The sequence below is a fragment of the Astatotilapia calliptera genome, chromosome 8, assembly GCF_900246225.1.
Source record: "Astatotilapia calliptera chromosome 8, fAstCal1.2, whole genome shotgun sequence".
NCBI lineage: Eukaryota > Metazoa > Chordata > Actinopteri > Cichliformes > Cichlidae > Astatotilapia > Astatotilapia calliptera.
In genome coordinates, this window is record NC_039309.1 from 10,386,546 (window position 1) to 10,400,579 (window position 14,034).

Consider the following 14,034-nt stretch of genomic DNA (forward strand, 5'->3'; position numbering starts at 1 on the left):
TGTTGGGAAACTAGTACACTTAATCAGATTGAGAAAAGTAAAAACTTGGGGTGGCCAGAGTTGTTTATATAGTAAAATGAGTTATTTTAGCCTTAAACAGATTTTTGTAGATATAAATGAGATGGTATTGTAACGACGTAAAACTGATTTTTTTCTTTTTAAGTATAAGTGTATGGAATGTCATTTTAACCTGTTGCTAGGTGACTGCAAGGCAACATGGCTGACCTAATAATATCTGATATAGATAAGAACCTTCGGTGGCCTAAGACCTATCTGTGTGCTAGGTTTGGTTGTTCTAATCCTGGGGGCTAGTAAGATGACATAGCCTGTCAGTGCATGGCCCAGGGCCTCGCTGCTGGATCTCCAACCAAGTCTCTGCAAAACTGACTATGAAACACAACTGAATATGATATTCTTTTTTTTTTTTTTTGGCTAGCCTAACTATCTTGACAGTTTTTTTTTTTCATCTCCTATTAATGTAATCTGACAAGTAACATTGCTTGTGTATTTAACAGATAGTCTCAGTGTAGGAGTCATTTAAATTCGATGCAATCTGAAGTGAATTTAAAAAAAACAAACAAAAAAAAAAACAGATCACTTACTAACGGATCAGGAACAGCAGTCAGGTAAAATATATTTAAATGAATTGGATCACATACAGTCAGCATAATCATAATCATTTCTTTATGTTAATATTTCAAGCACAGACAGCTGTTCGAATTCAGCATCTGAGAATGGAAGAAAGCGCTAAATGACCCGCTGGAACATCGATGAAGTGTTTGAAATGTGGGCTCCTTGGCTCAGTTTGTTGATATAATCCTAGACTATACAAACAAAGTACGTGGCTGCAAGCAGACATAAAAGCACAAAGCTGAGCTAAGCTTCCAGGTTGTGTTATTGACTGAATTCATTTGTGCATTATTTTGTTTTGTCTTAACCAAACGATCAAGGTGCCACAATATTTCTTAATGAACACTCGCCATGAAGGCGAATTTAAGTGCAACTGCCTAGTAACAAATCCAAATATCCTCTGCATCATCTGTAATTCATCTGAAGACAATGATGGTTGTACCCATTATATAGTGTAAGCCTAACCATGTGTTTGGAAAAATGTGTTTGCAGAAAATAGCGGAAGGTTTAGTCCCACAGACAATATTACTGCCTGAAACCTTAAGTGTTCTGCTTCCACATCCTCTTATGATCCACTAGACATTCTTCTTCATGGGGGGTGATGGATGACTTAACCCAGAGAAGTGCTCTTTGCTGCAGTTGACCCAGATTGAGCTGCATGCGTCAAATGTGTTTGTGTGTGCTTGTTGTTGCCCTGGCAATTTGGAAAATGTGAGGCAGAGGAGGATTTCTCTTTTTTTGTGCTTGTGTGTATGAGTGAGGGTATCACACTAAAAGAGAGAGGTTGTGTGTGTGTGTGTGCACGCATGTGTGGGGCGGAGGGAAGACAGGAAGGCACGTTTGTTGCACAGCGTGACTGACAGAAGTGATATATATGACCCTTCATCTGACTCTAACAGAGACGCACGGTGTTGTAACTCATTGGGTGTGAACACTCATGGGTTTCTGCAGGATTAATGTCAAATGCAATAGAAGCATAACGCTAATCCTCTCAGCTCTTGTTCTAAGATACAAAGTAGCTTCGTAAGGATTTCTGACTCCTCTGATCAATTGAAAACAGTCGTCTTGCATCCTTTCTCACAGTGCTGGGTGATTCAGTCAAAGTTTCATTCTGATTGGAGTAAAGTTTCTCGTGTTTTGGGGTTGGTTTTTTTTCATTATACTGCCACACAGCTATTTTCTAACTAATGCTGCGGCATTCGAACAGCAACAAGTGTCACAACAAGTCTTCCCTCAATCAAAAATCTGTGTGTGAGAGTCCAGAATTAATTTTTCCTATCTCCTCTCCTGCTTGTTGTCTCTTCAGAGCCACCCAGCATCACTGAAGCTCCTGATTGAAGTGGAAAGTGAACAGCTGCTCCTGGCTCTAGAGAAAAATGAGTAAGTGTCCCTCTTTTCATACATGCCTTTAGCTTACAACTGCGTGGTTTCTGGAGTACAAATAGGTGGCATATGCGGTGCCCAGGGGCTACAACTGGGGATCTATCCAAAGAACGAGAGGGAGGAAGTGTCTCTTTGCGCTGTGGTGTGGGCATGCCAGGGCTCTCTGTGCTCGAGTCTTTTTGTGTGCTGAAACAAAGACTTGAAAGATAGAAATTCCTGGAAGCATCAGCCAGACTGATGAAAACCGACGTCTTCTTCCTTCTTCTCCCTCTATCTTTTCATTTGATCTATTGGCATAAGACGGGGGAGAAGGAGGCTTTGTTTGAACACCGCAGACACCCAGCGCTCTGCGTATTAAGATACTGTCAACATGATGTCAGTTAAGGGACTGGCGAGGAGGAGTAACATCATTTGAAAGAGATGAGGTCATTGGCGGAGATAGATTTTGACAGAGATGTAGCTGTGGAAGTGTTAGGAGGAATATTTGTCATCTTTGCATTTTTACAGAAGGACTCATTCAATGTGGCCTCAGACAGTCGGAGTTGAGCGTACTGCTGAGAAGGATGGGGCGTGATTGATGGAGCAATATGTTTTCCATCCAGCCTGCTGCCACACATGAGCAACCAGGAACAAGCAGAGCTGTCTGTGTGATGGAGAGAAAGCGGGCGAGGGAAGCTGAGAGAGAGTGTGAAAGGGTTTTTATACCATCGTTAGCCATGAATCTCACTTGTTTTCCAGACTTAATATATGTAAATTCCACCTGCAAACTGTGGGACAAAGCTTTCAACACTAGCTACAGCAATTTTTATGGCTGCCTGCGCTGAAAATATTTTTTTATTGGAAATCACACTCGTTTTTTTTTTCCTGTTGAATATTCATGCTTTGCACAGGTGGGGATTTTGCAAAGCTGTCTTTCAGATTGTCAGATTTTCCTCCGCTATATTTCATTTTAAAATGGAAACAAAGCTTTTCCCACAACCAGCAGCAGTGGAAACACCTTACGTTCTCATACATCGCCCATCTGATTTTCATTCGGTATGACTGCCATCATTGTCCTGTGGCTTGAAATGTAAAGTCCTGTGTTAGTTTCAAAGCCATAGCCAAGAGGAACAAACAGGGATGATGGAGAGGTGCAATCTAGATCTTTCTAATGAGCTTGAGCATGATGGAACGACTTTAGTCAAACAAACCTCCGTGCTTTCCAAATACCAATCTGTCACAATGTACTGTCAACGCTTGCAGCAAGTCTCGAGAAAAAGGTTTAATTACTATCAATGAGTGTTCTGTCGCAAGTCAAAATAATACTTCATCAAAAAAATAGCTACTTAATGCCATATATGTTTGACAAGACAAAACACACACAAAGGACATGAGTTGAAAGAGACGTGTTGATAAGTGTGTTGGCTTTGGTCGGTGTCGACAGCGAGAACAGAACCTGCTGTGCTGACTTTTAGTGAAGGTTCTTGTCTGAGGTTGCTGGCAGACTGGCTCTACGTCGCTGATGAAACCCAGTTGTTCAAACACAGCCGACATCTGTAGAGGTAGGGAAAAAAATGTTCCAGGATGAAGAGATTTGAATTAAGCACCCAGATTTCTCTATTTATTTTTGGGGTTTCTTTTCTTTTTCAGAAATCTGTTAATAAATATTGCTGGCTACAAAACATGATTGAGGTTTCACTGCACGGCTGAATGTGATCAGTTCAGCCGTAATGATAGGTGAACGTGATCTGTGTGACAGAGTAGCGGTTGCTGCCTTTTTCACAAAGTTCATCAAATGCATTTTCTTTCACATTTTTTAAATACGTGTTGCAAAACTTAAGTCAAAAAAACACATTTTTGCAACTATTACCGGGTTGTTTTTCACTTAAAGATTAAAAACATATAACGTATATCTTCATCCTTTTTTTTTTTAAGGTGTTAGCCCAGGAACCCAAACCTTTAGACACAACTGAGCCAACGGTACGGTAACAACTCTGGTGTATAGTTAAAAAATGCAGCTGTAACTGGCACCTTGTCATTTTCAATTACTGTATTAGTTTCAGTCAATATTTAAGAGGATCTCTGGTGTTTCTGTGATGGTGAGTTGCGTAGTGTCTGTGGCACTGATGACATTTGGAAAGCCTGCAACATGATGAAAACTCTTCGTGATTCTTGAAATGTGTTGTGCGCGGCGGTACGGAAAATGCTTTGGTGTCTGCTCTTTGGCATTAAGGGCTGCGGAAGCACGAGACACCGACTTCAGATATTCCTACAACATCCCCGGACACACTCACAAAGCAGCCTGTTGTCAGGATGGAAAGGGCGCTTGCCGCCTGGAGCAAAATGTCAACGTGTGTCAATGTGTGAACTTGCACTTTTAACTGCAGTTCAAAAACTTGCTGCCCGAGCGCACTGTTGAACTAAAATATGTAAAGTAAAAAAGAAATGAAAGCAGAATGAAATAAGCTCCAGACTGCTACCTATTTGATTTAGATTATGCTTTTGGATGTATGCACATCAAATAAATTTTTATGTGGATCAAGTCACTGAAACATCCAGCAGGTATTGCTTGCAGAGGGATTCCATCTAAAATAATATTAGCAGTGGTAAGACATTTTAAACATCCCCCGCTGCAGACAAATTAAAGTCCCTACAATACAGATGTTGAACATGATTTACATTTCCCACCTGTGAAAAATAATCTGTTTTTATGTGAAATGCATATTCAGCAGATGAGTATCGCACTGCAAGCTTAAGTGATCGCACTATTTGCCCGGTGGGTGTACATCATTCCACATTTTCTGACTCTAAAAGCTCCAGTTGAACATGATGAAGCAACACATTGTTTCATTTACTGCAAAGAGGTTGGCTGTTGAGATGCCACTAGGCATCCTAGACTCGTCTTCTTGGATCGGTTTTGTTAATAGGAGACAGTCAAAATGAGACTTGGTGTTGTCTTTGTTTCTTATTACTAGAAGGTTAAAGACCTTAATTACAGGCTGTGGCAATACTCAGAGGGAAAGTAAACAGAATGCACAGCATATACTACTGTATATATCTCATTACTATTGCATATACTCTCTGTTCTCATTTCCTTTGTCACTGTTTGAAGCATTCATTCAGATTCTTGCCTTTGCTGGGTGAGAGAGGCTTATGCACATTTAGTCTAGTTGTGACAGTTACTGAGCTTTGACCTCAGCGTATTGAACCACTTCTGGTCAAGCTGTTATAGCAGCTCTTGCTGCTTTGTGCCTTTGAATGTGAAGCCTCCAGGCATATCAAGATGAGTCCCAAGCTAAGCAGGCAGCATGCTCTCCATCCATATTTCCCTTTCTAAATGGACTGCAAGAGACTGAAAGAAAGCCTGGGGCTCATCAGCTGGGTGGAGAATGTTTTTGGTTGCTTTCGCTTGAGGTTTCTCGCTGCTCATCATGGCTTATAGCCTTGAGCATAATGTGCTTGGAGGTTTGCTATTCATCTTCTGGAGTCTTTTGTGTTGTCAGACAAACAATCACAACGGAGCACACATCGATGCAGATCCACAATCCTAAAACTGGCCCTTTCCCTGGACAGAGGGCAGACAGGAAATGTTTCCTGGCTGCAAACTTCTTCTATCACTCTGGTGCTTGGCAAAACAAAAGAGACAGAGTCCAGACACAGTTTGTCCTAGTTTGCGTATTGGACGTTAAGATGTTATTTGATTCCATGTCTTGGACTGGACCACTGCTGGCCTGTGACCTGTTGCTTCTCTCAACGAAGACATTCTCATGTCTCACTGAAAACACGGTTAGGAATGGGTCTCTCCTGGGGAGCTGAACAAACAAAAGGCTAAAGACTCTGCATAAGTGTTATTGTTCTCGTCTAAGCCACACACAGATTGTTTAAGGAACATCAAAACCAAAGATGCTCATGTGTATCAAATCGTCGCTCTTGCTATAGAGCTAAGATTGAGACAAAGAGAGCATTAAATCTTTCACCAGTATATACATGAAACGACATGGATTATTTTTTTTCTCATTATGATTTATACAAGACTAGAATGTGTGAAATAACGACATCTTAACGATAATGTTTCTGAGTGCACCTTGCAGATATACTCTTTTTTTTTTTTTCTTCTCCATGACAACTTTTTTCTTAAAGGTGATTTTTCTTTTTTTTAATGATTGATGCAATATTTGGCAGTTTGTATTTCACTGCAGCACAGATGAATGGGTAACTATAGTCAGCTCCTACACTGTATTTTTTTTTATTCCCCCCTGGTAAAGGTTGAAAGAATAATCCTAAACTATGCTGGCCTAAGTCTTTAATGCATCACCCTGAATGATCATCTCAGGGATGAACAAGAAAACCTATTTTTAGCCAATGAAATCGGGCGACATCATCAGCGGCGATGACGATTCCAACGCCAGTGAACGGCGATGAATTTTCATCCGTGACTTGATTGACTTTAGATTTGATCTTTATGTGCATTTAAATTGCTGTCTGTCTGCTGAAGTGTTTTGTGTGCGTAACGAACTGTGCATTTGCTCAGGTGACGATTTGATCTAATTGTAAAAGACTGTGTCCCGCTAAGCCAACAACCAGTGATTGAAACCCAGTGATAACCAGTTTTCTTGAGCAGCACTTATACTGAAAACCTATTAAATTTCTCCCTATTGCTACCTACGGTACAAAAGTGTGAAAAAGTAAGGTGGAATTTAATTTCATTAGGCGATTCCTAAATACATCTTCCCTCCTGTTAATGCTGCATAGATCCAGTAAATGTATTTTTTTGAAAGAATGTGTCTCATGTATAGACAGAAATATACATGAGCTTTCTTTTATCACTGAAACACACAAACACACTATAGTCTAAAATTCATTCAGAACCAGGAAACCTTTTTCTCAGCGAAGGATGCACTGAAGCTTAACTAGCCTTTGTACCTTTCTTGTTACCCTTGCGGCTGCAAGGCCATGATACATTGTGATTCATTAGTTTCAAAGACAAGCCTTGGAAATAGGCTCATCTTTTCCAGAGCCTGCACCTTTTAACTACTTCCTTCAAAATGGAATTTTTTGGAAGGAGCTTCCCTCTTTTGAATTACCTTCTCAGAAGCTCCAATTATTTTCAAGCTCAGAGCTGTAATTAATAACTTGGACTCAATGTTCCTAATTAATTAGAAAGTTACACTTGAAAGGTCTTAGAAAAGCTTGTTTCTTCTTTCAGAATGGGAAAAAGAAAATGAAACTGGCTTTTGTTATGATTATTTCTGTATATGTGTGTTTTGGTGATCTTGAAACCTTTCACTCCGGTCTGTAAGCTCACTTCAAAGCTCAAGGTGCAACAAGAACTGGGACCATTCACCAAATGCAACCTTGTTCCTCTCGAGTTTCTTTGTCACCTTTTTTTTTCTTACTAAAATGTACATGACATCTAAATAAAGGCTGATATTTGCTATGTTTTAAGATGTCATTTGTGTCTGATATACTGTAGTTTTCCCCCTGGAATTGGAATAATTGGAGTTTCAGTTATCAAGGTTCAACTCTACATGTAGACCGTTTAGCGCTGTGATTTTGAAATGTCAAAACAAAAATTCACAATAGCAAAGGACACTTTTCTAAGTTGTGAGGGACGTTTTCAGTCCTTTGCTCTAAACCCGGAGCATTTTTCCAGATAGACCACAGGGGTCTCAAGGCTCCAGCTGGTAGATCTATTCCTTAGCCCCCCTCCTCTCACCATCAAGTACACAGCCAGCTGAAACCTTCTGAAAGTAGCAGTTTCTCTCTGGCGAACAAGCCGTCACTCCTCCTTAAAGAACTTATAGAAGCTCCTGCAAATAATAAAGATGCCTCTACTTTTAAATTTGGACCAATCTGGTTTGGTGTCTCTTGGTGATTGCAGATGATGGATGGGGAGCATTTCTTAAAAATAAAAACTTGGTTTCTTTTAACTAGTCGCCATCCCGTACAAAGGAGCAAAGATTTTCTGAATGCTGCTTGTGTGTAGTGCTCAGGGTTTTGGAAATACATGAATTGTAAAATACTAGACAGCCCTGATCCTGTGTTTTGTATGACTCTTTTGCAGCTAATCCATGAATTGAAAGTCTTAACAATAACCTGTTCGATTTTACCTGTAAATGCCAGCCTGTCATTTCAAACAGACTCCAGTGCATCTTTCAGGATAAGATTAAATAAAAATGAATGAACAAAAGGGATTGTTAAATATAGACTAGGCCACGTGTTTTATTTTCACACCTATATGCAATTGCATTCTAACATTTAAGAAAGTATAATGTAATTTTCAGCACATCTCAGGTGTCTTCTACTTTCAGTTCTCCATCCATCTTGTGAATATGTGATGAAAAATCACGTCCCCTGAGTATCAGCTTAATCAAATTTCAGCCCTGTTTAACAGCACCATAGCTTCATCAGATATATTAGCATATATTAGTTTTTACGTCTTGCATTATTGAACAGCATAGTTACATTTTTGTTTTGATTAATTTATTAAAGTTCAGCATTTGAGCAATAAATTATTTGGTGATTAAACTCAGATAAAGCTATATAGCAGATTGGACTCCAACAATGATAAGAAGTAGGACAGGACCCCCTAGAGTTTAGATGCTGGCGGTGGCGGAGATGAAGCAGGTGGAGGCATGACTCTCCAGCTGATCAGGATATGAAGGGGGCCACACCAATCAAAGTCTGGAAGGCAGAACTGAGGTTGAATGAGTTGCAGAAGACGGGCAAGTAAATGACTTGGCCAGAGTGATCGCGGCAGAATTGAGTTTGACAGTATGGGAAAGTGGAAGCGATGTAAAGATTAGATCAGCCTGAACACTCAGGAATGCGAGAGAACCAGTGAATGCAAATCTTTCTTACTGAACTTGCACATAAACTTCATGTCACAAATGTACTGAAGGCTTAAATGGCACCAATAGGTAATATGACAATTAACCCTGGAGAACCCATGGGGTCAGAGCCGACCCCATTGGTTTTCTAGGGAAACCATGGGGTCAAATTTGACCCCATGGGTTCTCCAGGGTTAAGATGATCTCTCTGTAAAGGTAAAAATCCGGCAATAATCTAGGACTATTACCACTTTGTAGACACAAATGATGTTGTATTATCACTTTATATTAATGTTGCAGATGTGCAGGATGTTATTATTTTATTTACAGTTGGCTAATATGGCTATTGGGCAACTCTTAACATTTAGACAGATGCCCAGGTTAACAAGGTTAGCATTTAAGATCATTTCATACTTAAATGGTGTTGAAAATGGAAGATTTACTGACACCTATTGTTAATGTGTTCAGGTCTAGTTTAGTTCATATATTTTCTGAAGAACATATATTTAAAAAATAAGATGCAAAATATCCAGTGACCTAACCTTCTGCGACTGTTATCATCCTTAAGTAGCCACTTACAACTTATTGGGGAATCCTAATTTTTCCCTCGTGACCGGTGGTCTCTAGGTCTGTCTGCCTGGGCTCTTTATTCACTTGATCATACATTGTCACCATGACTGTCACACATTGAAAATGTTTAGTTAATGCCACATTGGTAGTGTTTGCAAATGTGTAAGATGCAGTCATGTGAATCTTAACAGCCAGAAATCATTAGAAATATCTTTGATTACAGAATTCGCAATATGCAAAAAATAGAGTATTATTAGAGCACAATTGGAGGATTTTTTAGTACAAAAGCTAGCTTTAGTCTTACTTTTCCAGGTTTCTTCATCTATGCATCTATCTTTTTTTGTTTGTTTTCTTCTCTTGGCCTCTAATTATCTGTTTTTCTTTCTACCTCTGCTTCACAGCTTTTCCCTTTCACCTACTTAAGCAAACTGTCTTCATAAATTCTAGTGAAATCTAATTTTCTCAAGGCTCAGGGGTGCCAAAGAGAACAAACAAAAGCAGCCAAAGTTTTTGACCTTTGTGGCTGCTGACCATGAAGATATGCAACCCGAGAGTTATAGTCCTGGCTTCCATCCTCCTCCTGACAGACAAACAGATTTGCTGGTTTTACAGTGTGAGTTAATGTCAGCTGGGTGGGAATGCTCACTGTATTTCCTTACTTCATCCTCCATCCTGTTCTCTCCGTTCTCACAGTCCAATGACCTTCCTTTGACCAGTCTTGCTTGTGTATGGGGTCACTGGCTGAGCGAAGATGCCACGTGTGGTCATCAGTCAGACGGTTGGATTTTGGCCGTCTCCTTTAGCTGATCCAGGGTTTTTTTTTCACCCCCTTCTGCTGCCTTGCACATGTTTAGACAGAGCAGAGTCCTTGTGAAAAATGAATGCTGAATGAAAAGCAAAAACAGCATTTGTTCCAGTTGACTAGCAGTGAAAAATACCAGCAGCAGTTTCTCTTCCTTGCCCTACAAGGTAGCGTGTCTATTGAGAAACTTGTGGTAATTTGTTTAGTTTAGTTTTTTTTTTTTTATGTTCTCCAGTCCTGTTTTTTTTTTTTTGACTCATTTAAAACTTCAAGACTACACAAGTAGCAGTGGGAAACCTGTGTAGGAGTTAGAGCTCAGATAGCTCTTTTATCACTAAATTTAGCTTAGTGATAAAAGGAAATGGTGCAAAGAAAGTCAAGGACATGGAGCAAATAGCAAACCCCTCTCTACACGTCATGCAAAAAGCAGATGCTTTTGGCTTCACATCCCACTCGTCATTAACAGTATGACTCCAGGTTGTTGTGGTGGACACACAGGGAGTTAAAGAAAGTATGGGGAGGATGTGTGAATGAAATGGAGATCTCTGGTGTTCTTGCTTTGCCAGATAGGTTGTGAAGGCAATTCCCCCTCATCTTTCGTACCAGCCTTCCTGTCTCTCTGATAACTCCCTGTTGGCGTATGGGACACGATAGGGTCTCCTTTGGTTGGCCCCTGTACTCCTCCTCACTCACTCTCACCCAATCCCTCAAGCACTGAGAAGTGAGCTGCCAACAACAATAGGAGCTGCTAGGGTTTGATAAAGAGGCTGTGGACTGCTTTGGGGTGCAGGGACCCAATGAAATCAAAGCTGGACTCCATGACACAGTTTCCTTCAAATCATCAGCAGCGTTTCTGAGAAAAGGGGTCAAAGGCAGGTTGTAAATTCATATAGGGTTAAGCAGGAAACTACACTTGCTGACTAATGACGGGAAATATCATCGAGGACACTGAGAGAACATCCTTTATATTTTTTCCCTGCAATTTTTTTTTTTTTTTTTGCAGTTAAGCAACAGTCAGCAAGTTAAAACAATGGATTTGGAGAAATGAATGCGAAAGGTAACATCATGCAAACTTCACACAAGACCAAGTTAAATTAATTAATAAATTATGAAACATTTAAAAAACAAAATAATTTTAGTGTCTCAATCATGACCTCATAGTTTCTATGAGTCTGACTGGCCCTGCTCCTGTGATTGATTTTCCTCCAAATGCGATTAAAATGTAATAAATGAGTGATTTGTGTGGTGGCAGATCTGGTATACTTTCCCTTTCTTTGTGCCTAATGGGTCATTGATGTTGTAAAAATGAATGAATCCCAGCTGTGTGCTTCATCTGAAAGCTCTGCTCCGTGATGGGATGTTTGCAGACAGTGTCTTAGAGCCAATTATGTTCCACTTCCTGCGTGCGTCACCTGAAATACAGGAGTATTATTCCCCCAATGATCAATGGACCATGGATGATTCAGTAAGGCGTTATTGGAAAATCAGTAACCAACCTTACAAACGGGGTAAAATGATTTTGAGACACAATAAAGTCTTTTATCAGTATTCGCTGCAGAAAACAACTTTTTCTTTTTTCTTTTTTCTGCACCAACTGTGTGACTTTGCAGAAGGAAGCGTCCATCTGCCTGTGACAAGAGACTGACAGCATGACAGGATGTACAACATTAATGGTGCTGACCCTCAGATAAGCTGTAATGTTAGCTATCTGCACACTTCCTTTGGTTTGTGTATGGAAAGAAAATAATTCCTACGTGAAACTGCTGGCAGCAAGATTTGAAGATTTTCTTTAGTAATGACCTCTGGCGTCATTGCTGCTGATTTTTCTAAATGTGTAATAGGTACTATGAGCCCTACAAGGCAAGCGCTGTCTCCAAAACTGAACAAGCCACACCAAAACAACTTTGATGGATAAATAGCACCAGAGGCCAGAGGGAAAATACTTTGATAAATAATTGGATTTTGATGCAAACTGTCCATTTAAAGATAAATGAATACTTTGCTGTACGTAAGATCGCTTAATAAAATGGACATAAAATAAGACCACACCTTTTGGCAAAGATTGCTGATAATTCAGTTGCTTATTCGCTCTTCTAACTTAAATTTTGTAGCTTTAATCTTGCAAAGGACCCCAGGGTCACAGTGTATAAGCAAACCCACTTTAATACATCACTTTTTCTAGACAGAGTGAAGACATCTCTCTCACTGACAGATATCAGAGGGGTGAAAAACAGGATGGGAGGGAGAGTACATTTGTATTCAGGTCTTAATTGTTTGATTTCCCTTAAGGGAATGCACGGCAGAGGAGAAAGGCACGAAAAGTATGTGGTTGTACAAGTACCGACAGGCTTAATTAAATGAAATGCTCCTATTTTCTGTGTGCATTTACCTTGTGAAAAGAATGATAGGCTTGATTGTTTGAAGTTCCCTTGTCGCTCATTAGTCAAAGCACAAGGTTGCAGTGAATATAGATGCATGAGCTTTGTGCCTTGGGCCAGTTCCCTGCAAAACATTGGAAATGATGGGAATGCTCAAAGCTAGTCTGCTTGTTTGACCCATCCCGAAAATGACTTTGCATTCACCTCTCCACGGTATCTCCTCTTATTCTTGGTTTTCACCCACATAATAATCAGAAGAAAAAGCCAAGTAATAAATGATGTACACAACAGACAAAAGTCTGTTTCACAGTTAATTGTTTTGGAACTGCACATAAAGCCTTTTGTTTACACTTGAATATATTCACAGAAGGGAATATAAATTAAACTGCATCCATCTCCATCTGTTAGCTTTTATCATTTCCTGGTTTTGCAAAACACAAAAGGACATGGATTGCAAAATCTCTAAAGGGGTGTTTCACTCAAAAAAAAAAGAAAAGAAAAAGATTTTACAACTTTTTTGATTTTCTTGCTCATTTTTCTAGTCCAGATTTTGCAATATCTGGACTCTTACATAGTTGTTTCCGTTTTAACACGAAACAGCTAATCTTAAATTTTGTTTGTGGTGCACACAATATTGTGGAAAACACATTTTCTAGCAGCTTTGTCCTTTTTAAATTTTGTATAACCTGTAGATCTAATTGAAAAGAACTATTATGGGAACTGTTCCTGTGGTAAAATGTAGTTCCAGTGAATGCAGCTGGCTGTAATTTGCTGTTATTGGCTCCTTTTTGACAATTTTGTTTCAGAGGAGTTTTTAGGAAAAACATTAAAGTTCTATAATTCATTCATGATTTTTCCAATGCAGGATGCTCTGCATAAGTAGTTTTTAGAAATCGGGCAGAAAGTGTTGTGGTTTGCTGATAGTGTTGAAGGAAAAGAATGTGTTGCATGATCTATAAGCCATGAGCCTGCTGTGTGTGGAACACGAGCGCAATCTGCAGCTATGCCTGGATGTGAAATGACACACTCGCACGCACACATGGACGCATGCACACAAATTACCACATAGATGTGCATAAATCATGTTGAGCTACCAACACATACAGTCATTACTGCACACAAACAGGGACACGCTCTTTCCATCTCTCCCACACCCCCGCATGCAGACACATAACGGGAGCTCGTCCTACGGGAGAAGGAGCGGCAGAGCAGAGGCCCCGTCTCTGCTACAGAGGAACAGAAGCCCTGGGGGCAGATGGGAGTAGAAAGCAGGATGAAGGATCTCCTCTCCACTGATCCACAGCAACAAAGGCAATTGGAGAGGCTGCTGCTTAGGCACCTGACATAATTAGTTTCAGATAACAATGTCACTGGCCCATGCCAAAGAAAAGAAAAATAAAAGACTATTTTTAATTGTTTTCCTGCAGTTTCCCTTTGGTTGTTATCACTCATTTAACTGCAG

General features: G+C 39.9%; 1 protein-coding gene across 2 annotated transcripts in view; it reads left to right on the forward strand.

Moving 5' to 3' along the window:
- Positions 1-14,034, forward strand: part of adam12a (ADAM metallopeptidase domain 12a) — a 79,132-nt gene that overhangs the window by 15,478 nt on the left and 49,620 nt on the right. For both annotated transcript variants that reach the window (XM_026178433.1, XM_026178434.1), the window contains exon 3: positions 1,937-2,010. In XM_026178433.1, the coding sequence (XP_026034218.1) occupies positions 1,937-2,010 (74 nt within the window). The remainder of the gene's footprint in view (positions 1-1,936; positions 2,011-14,034) is intronic.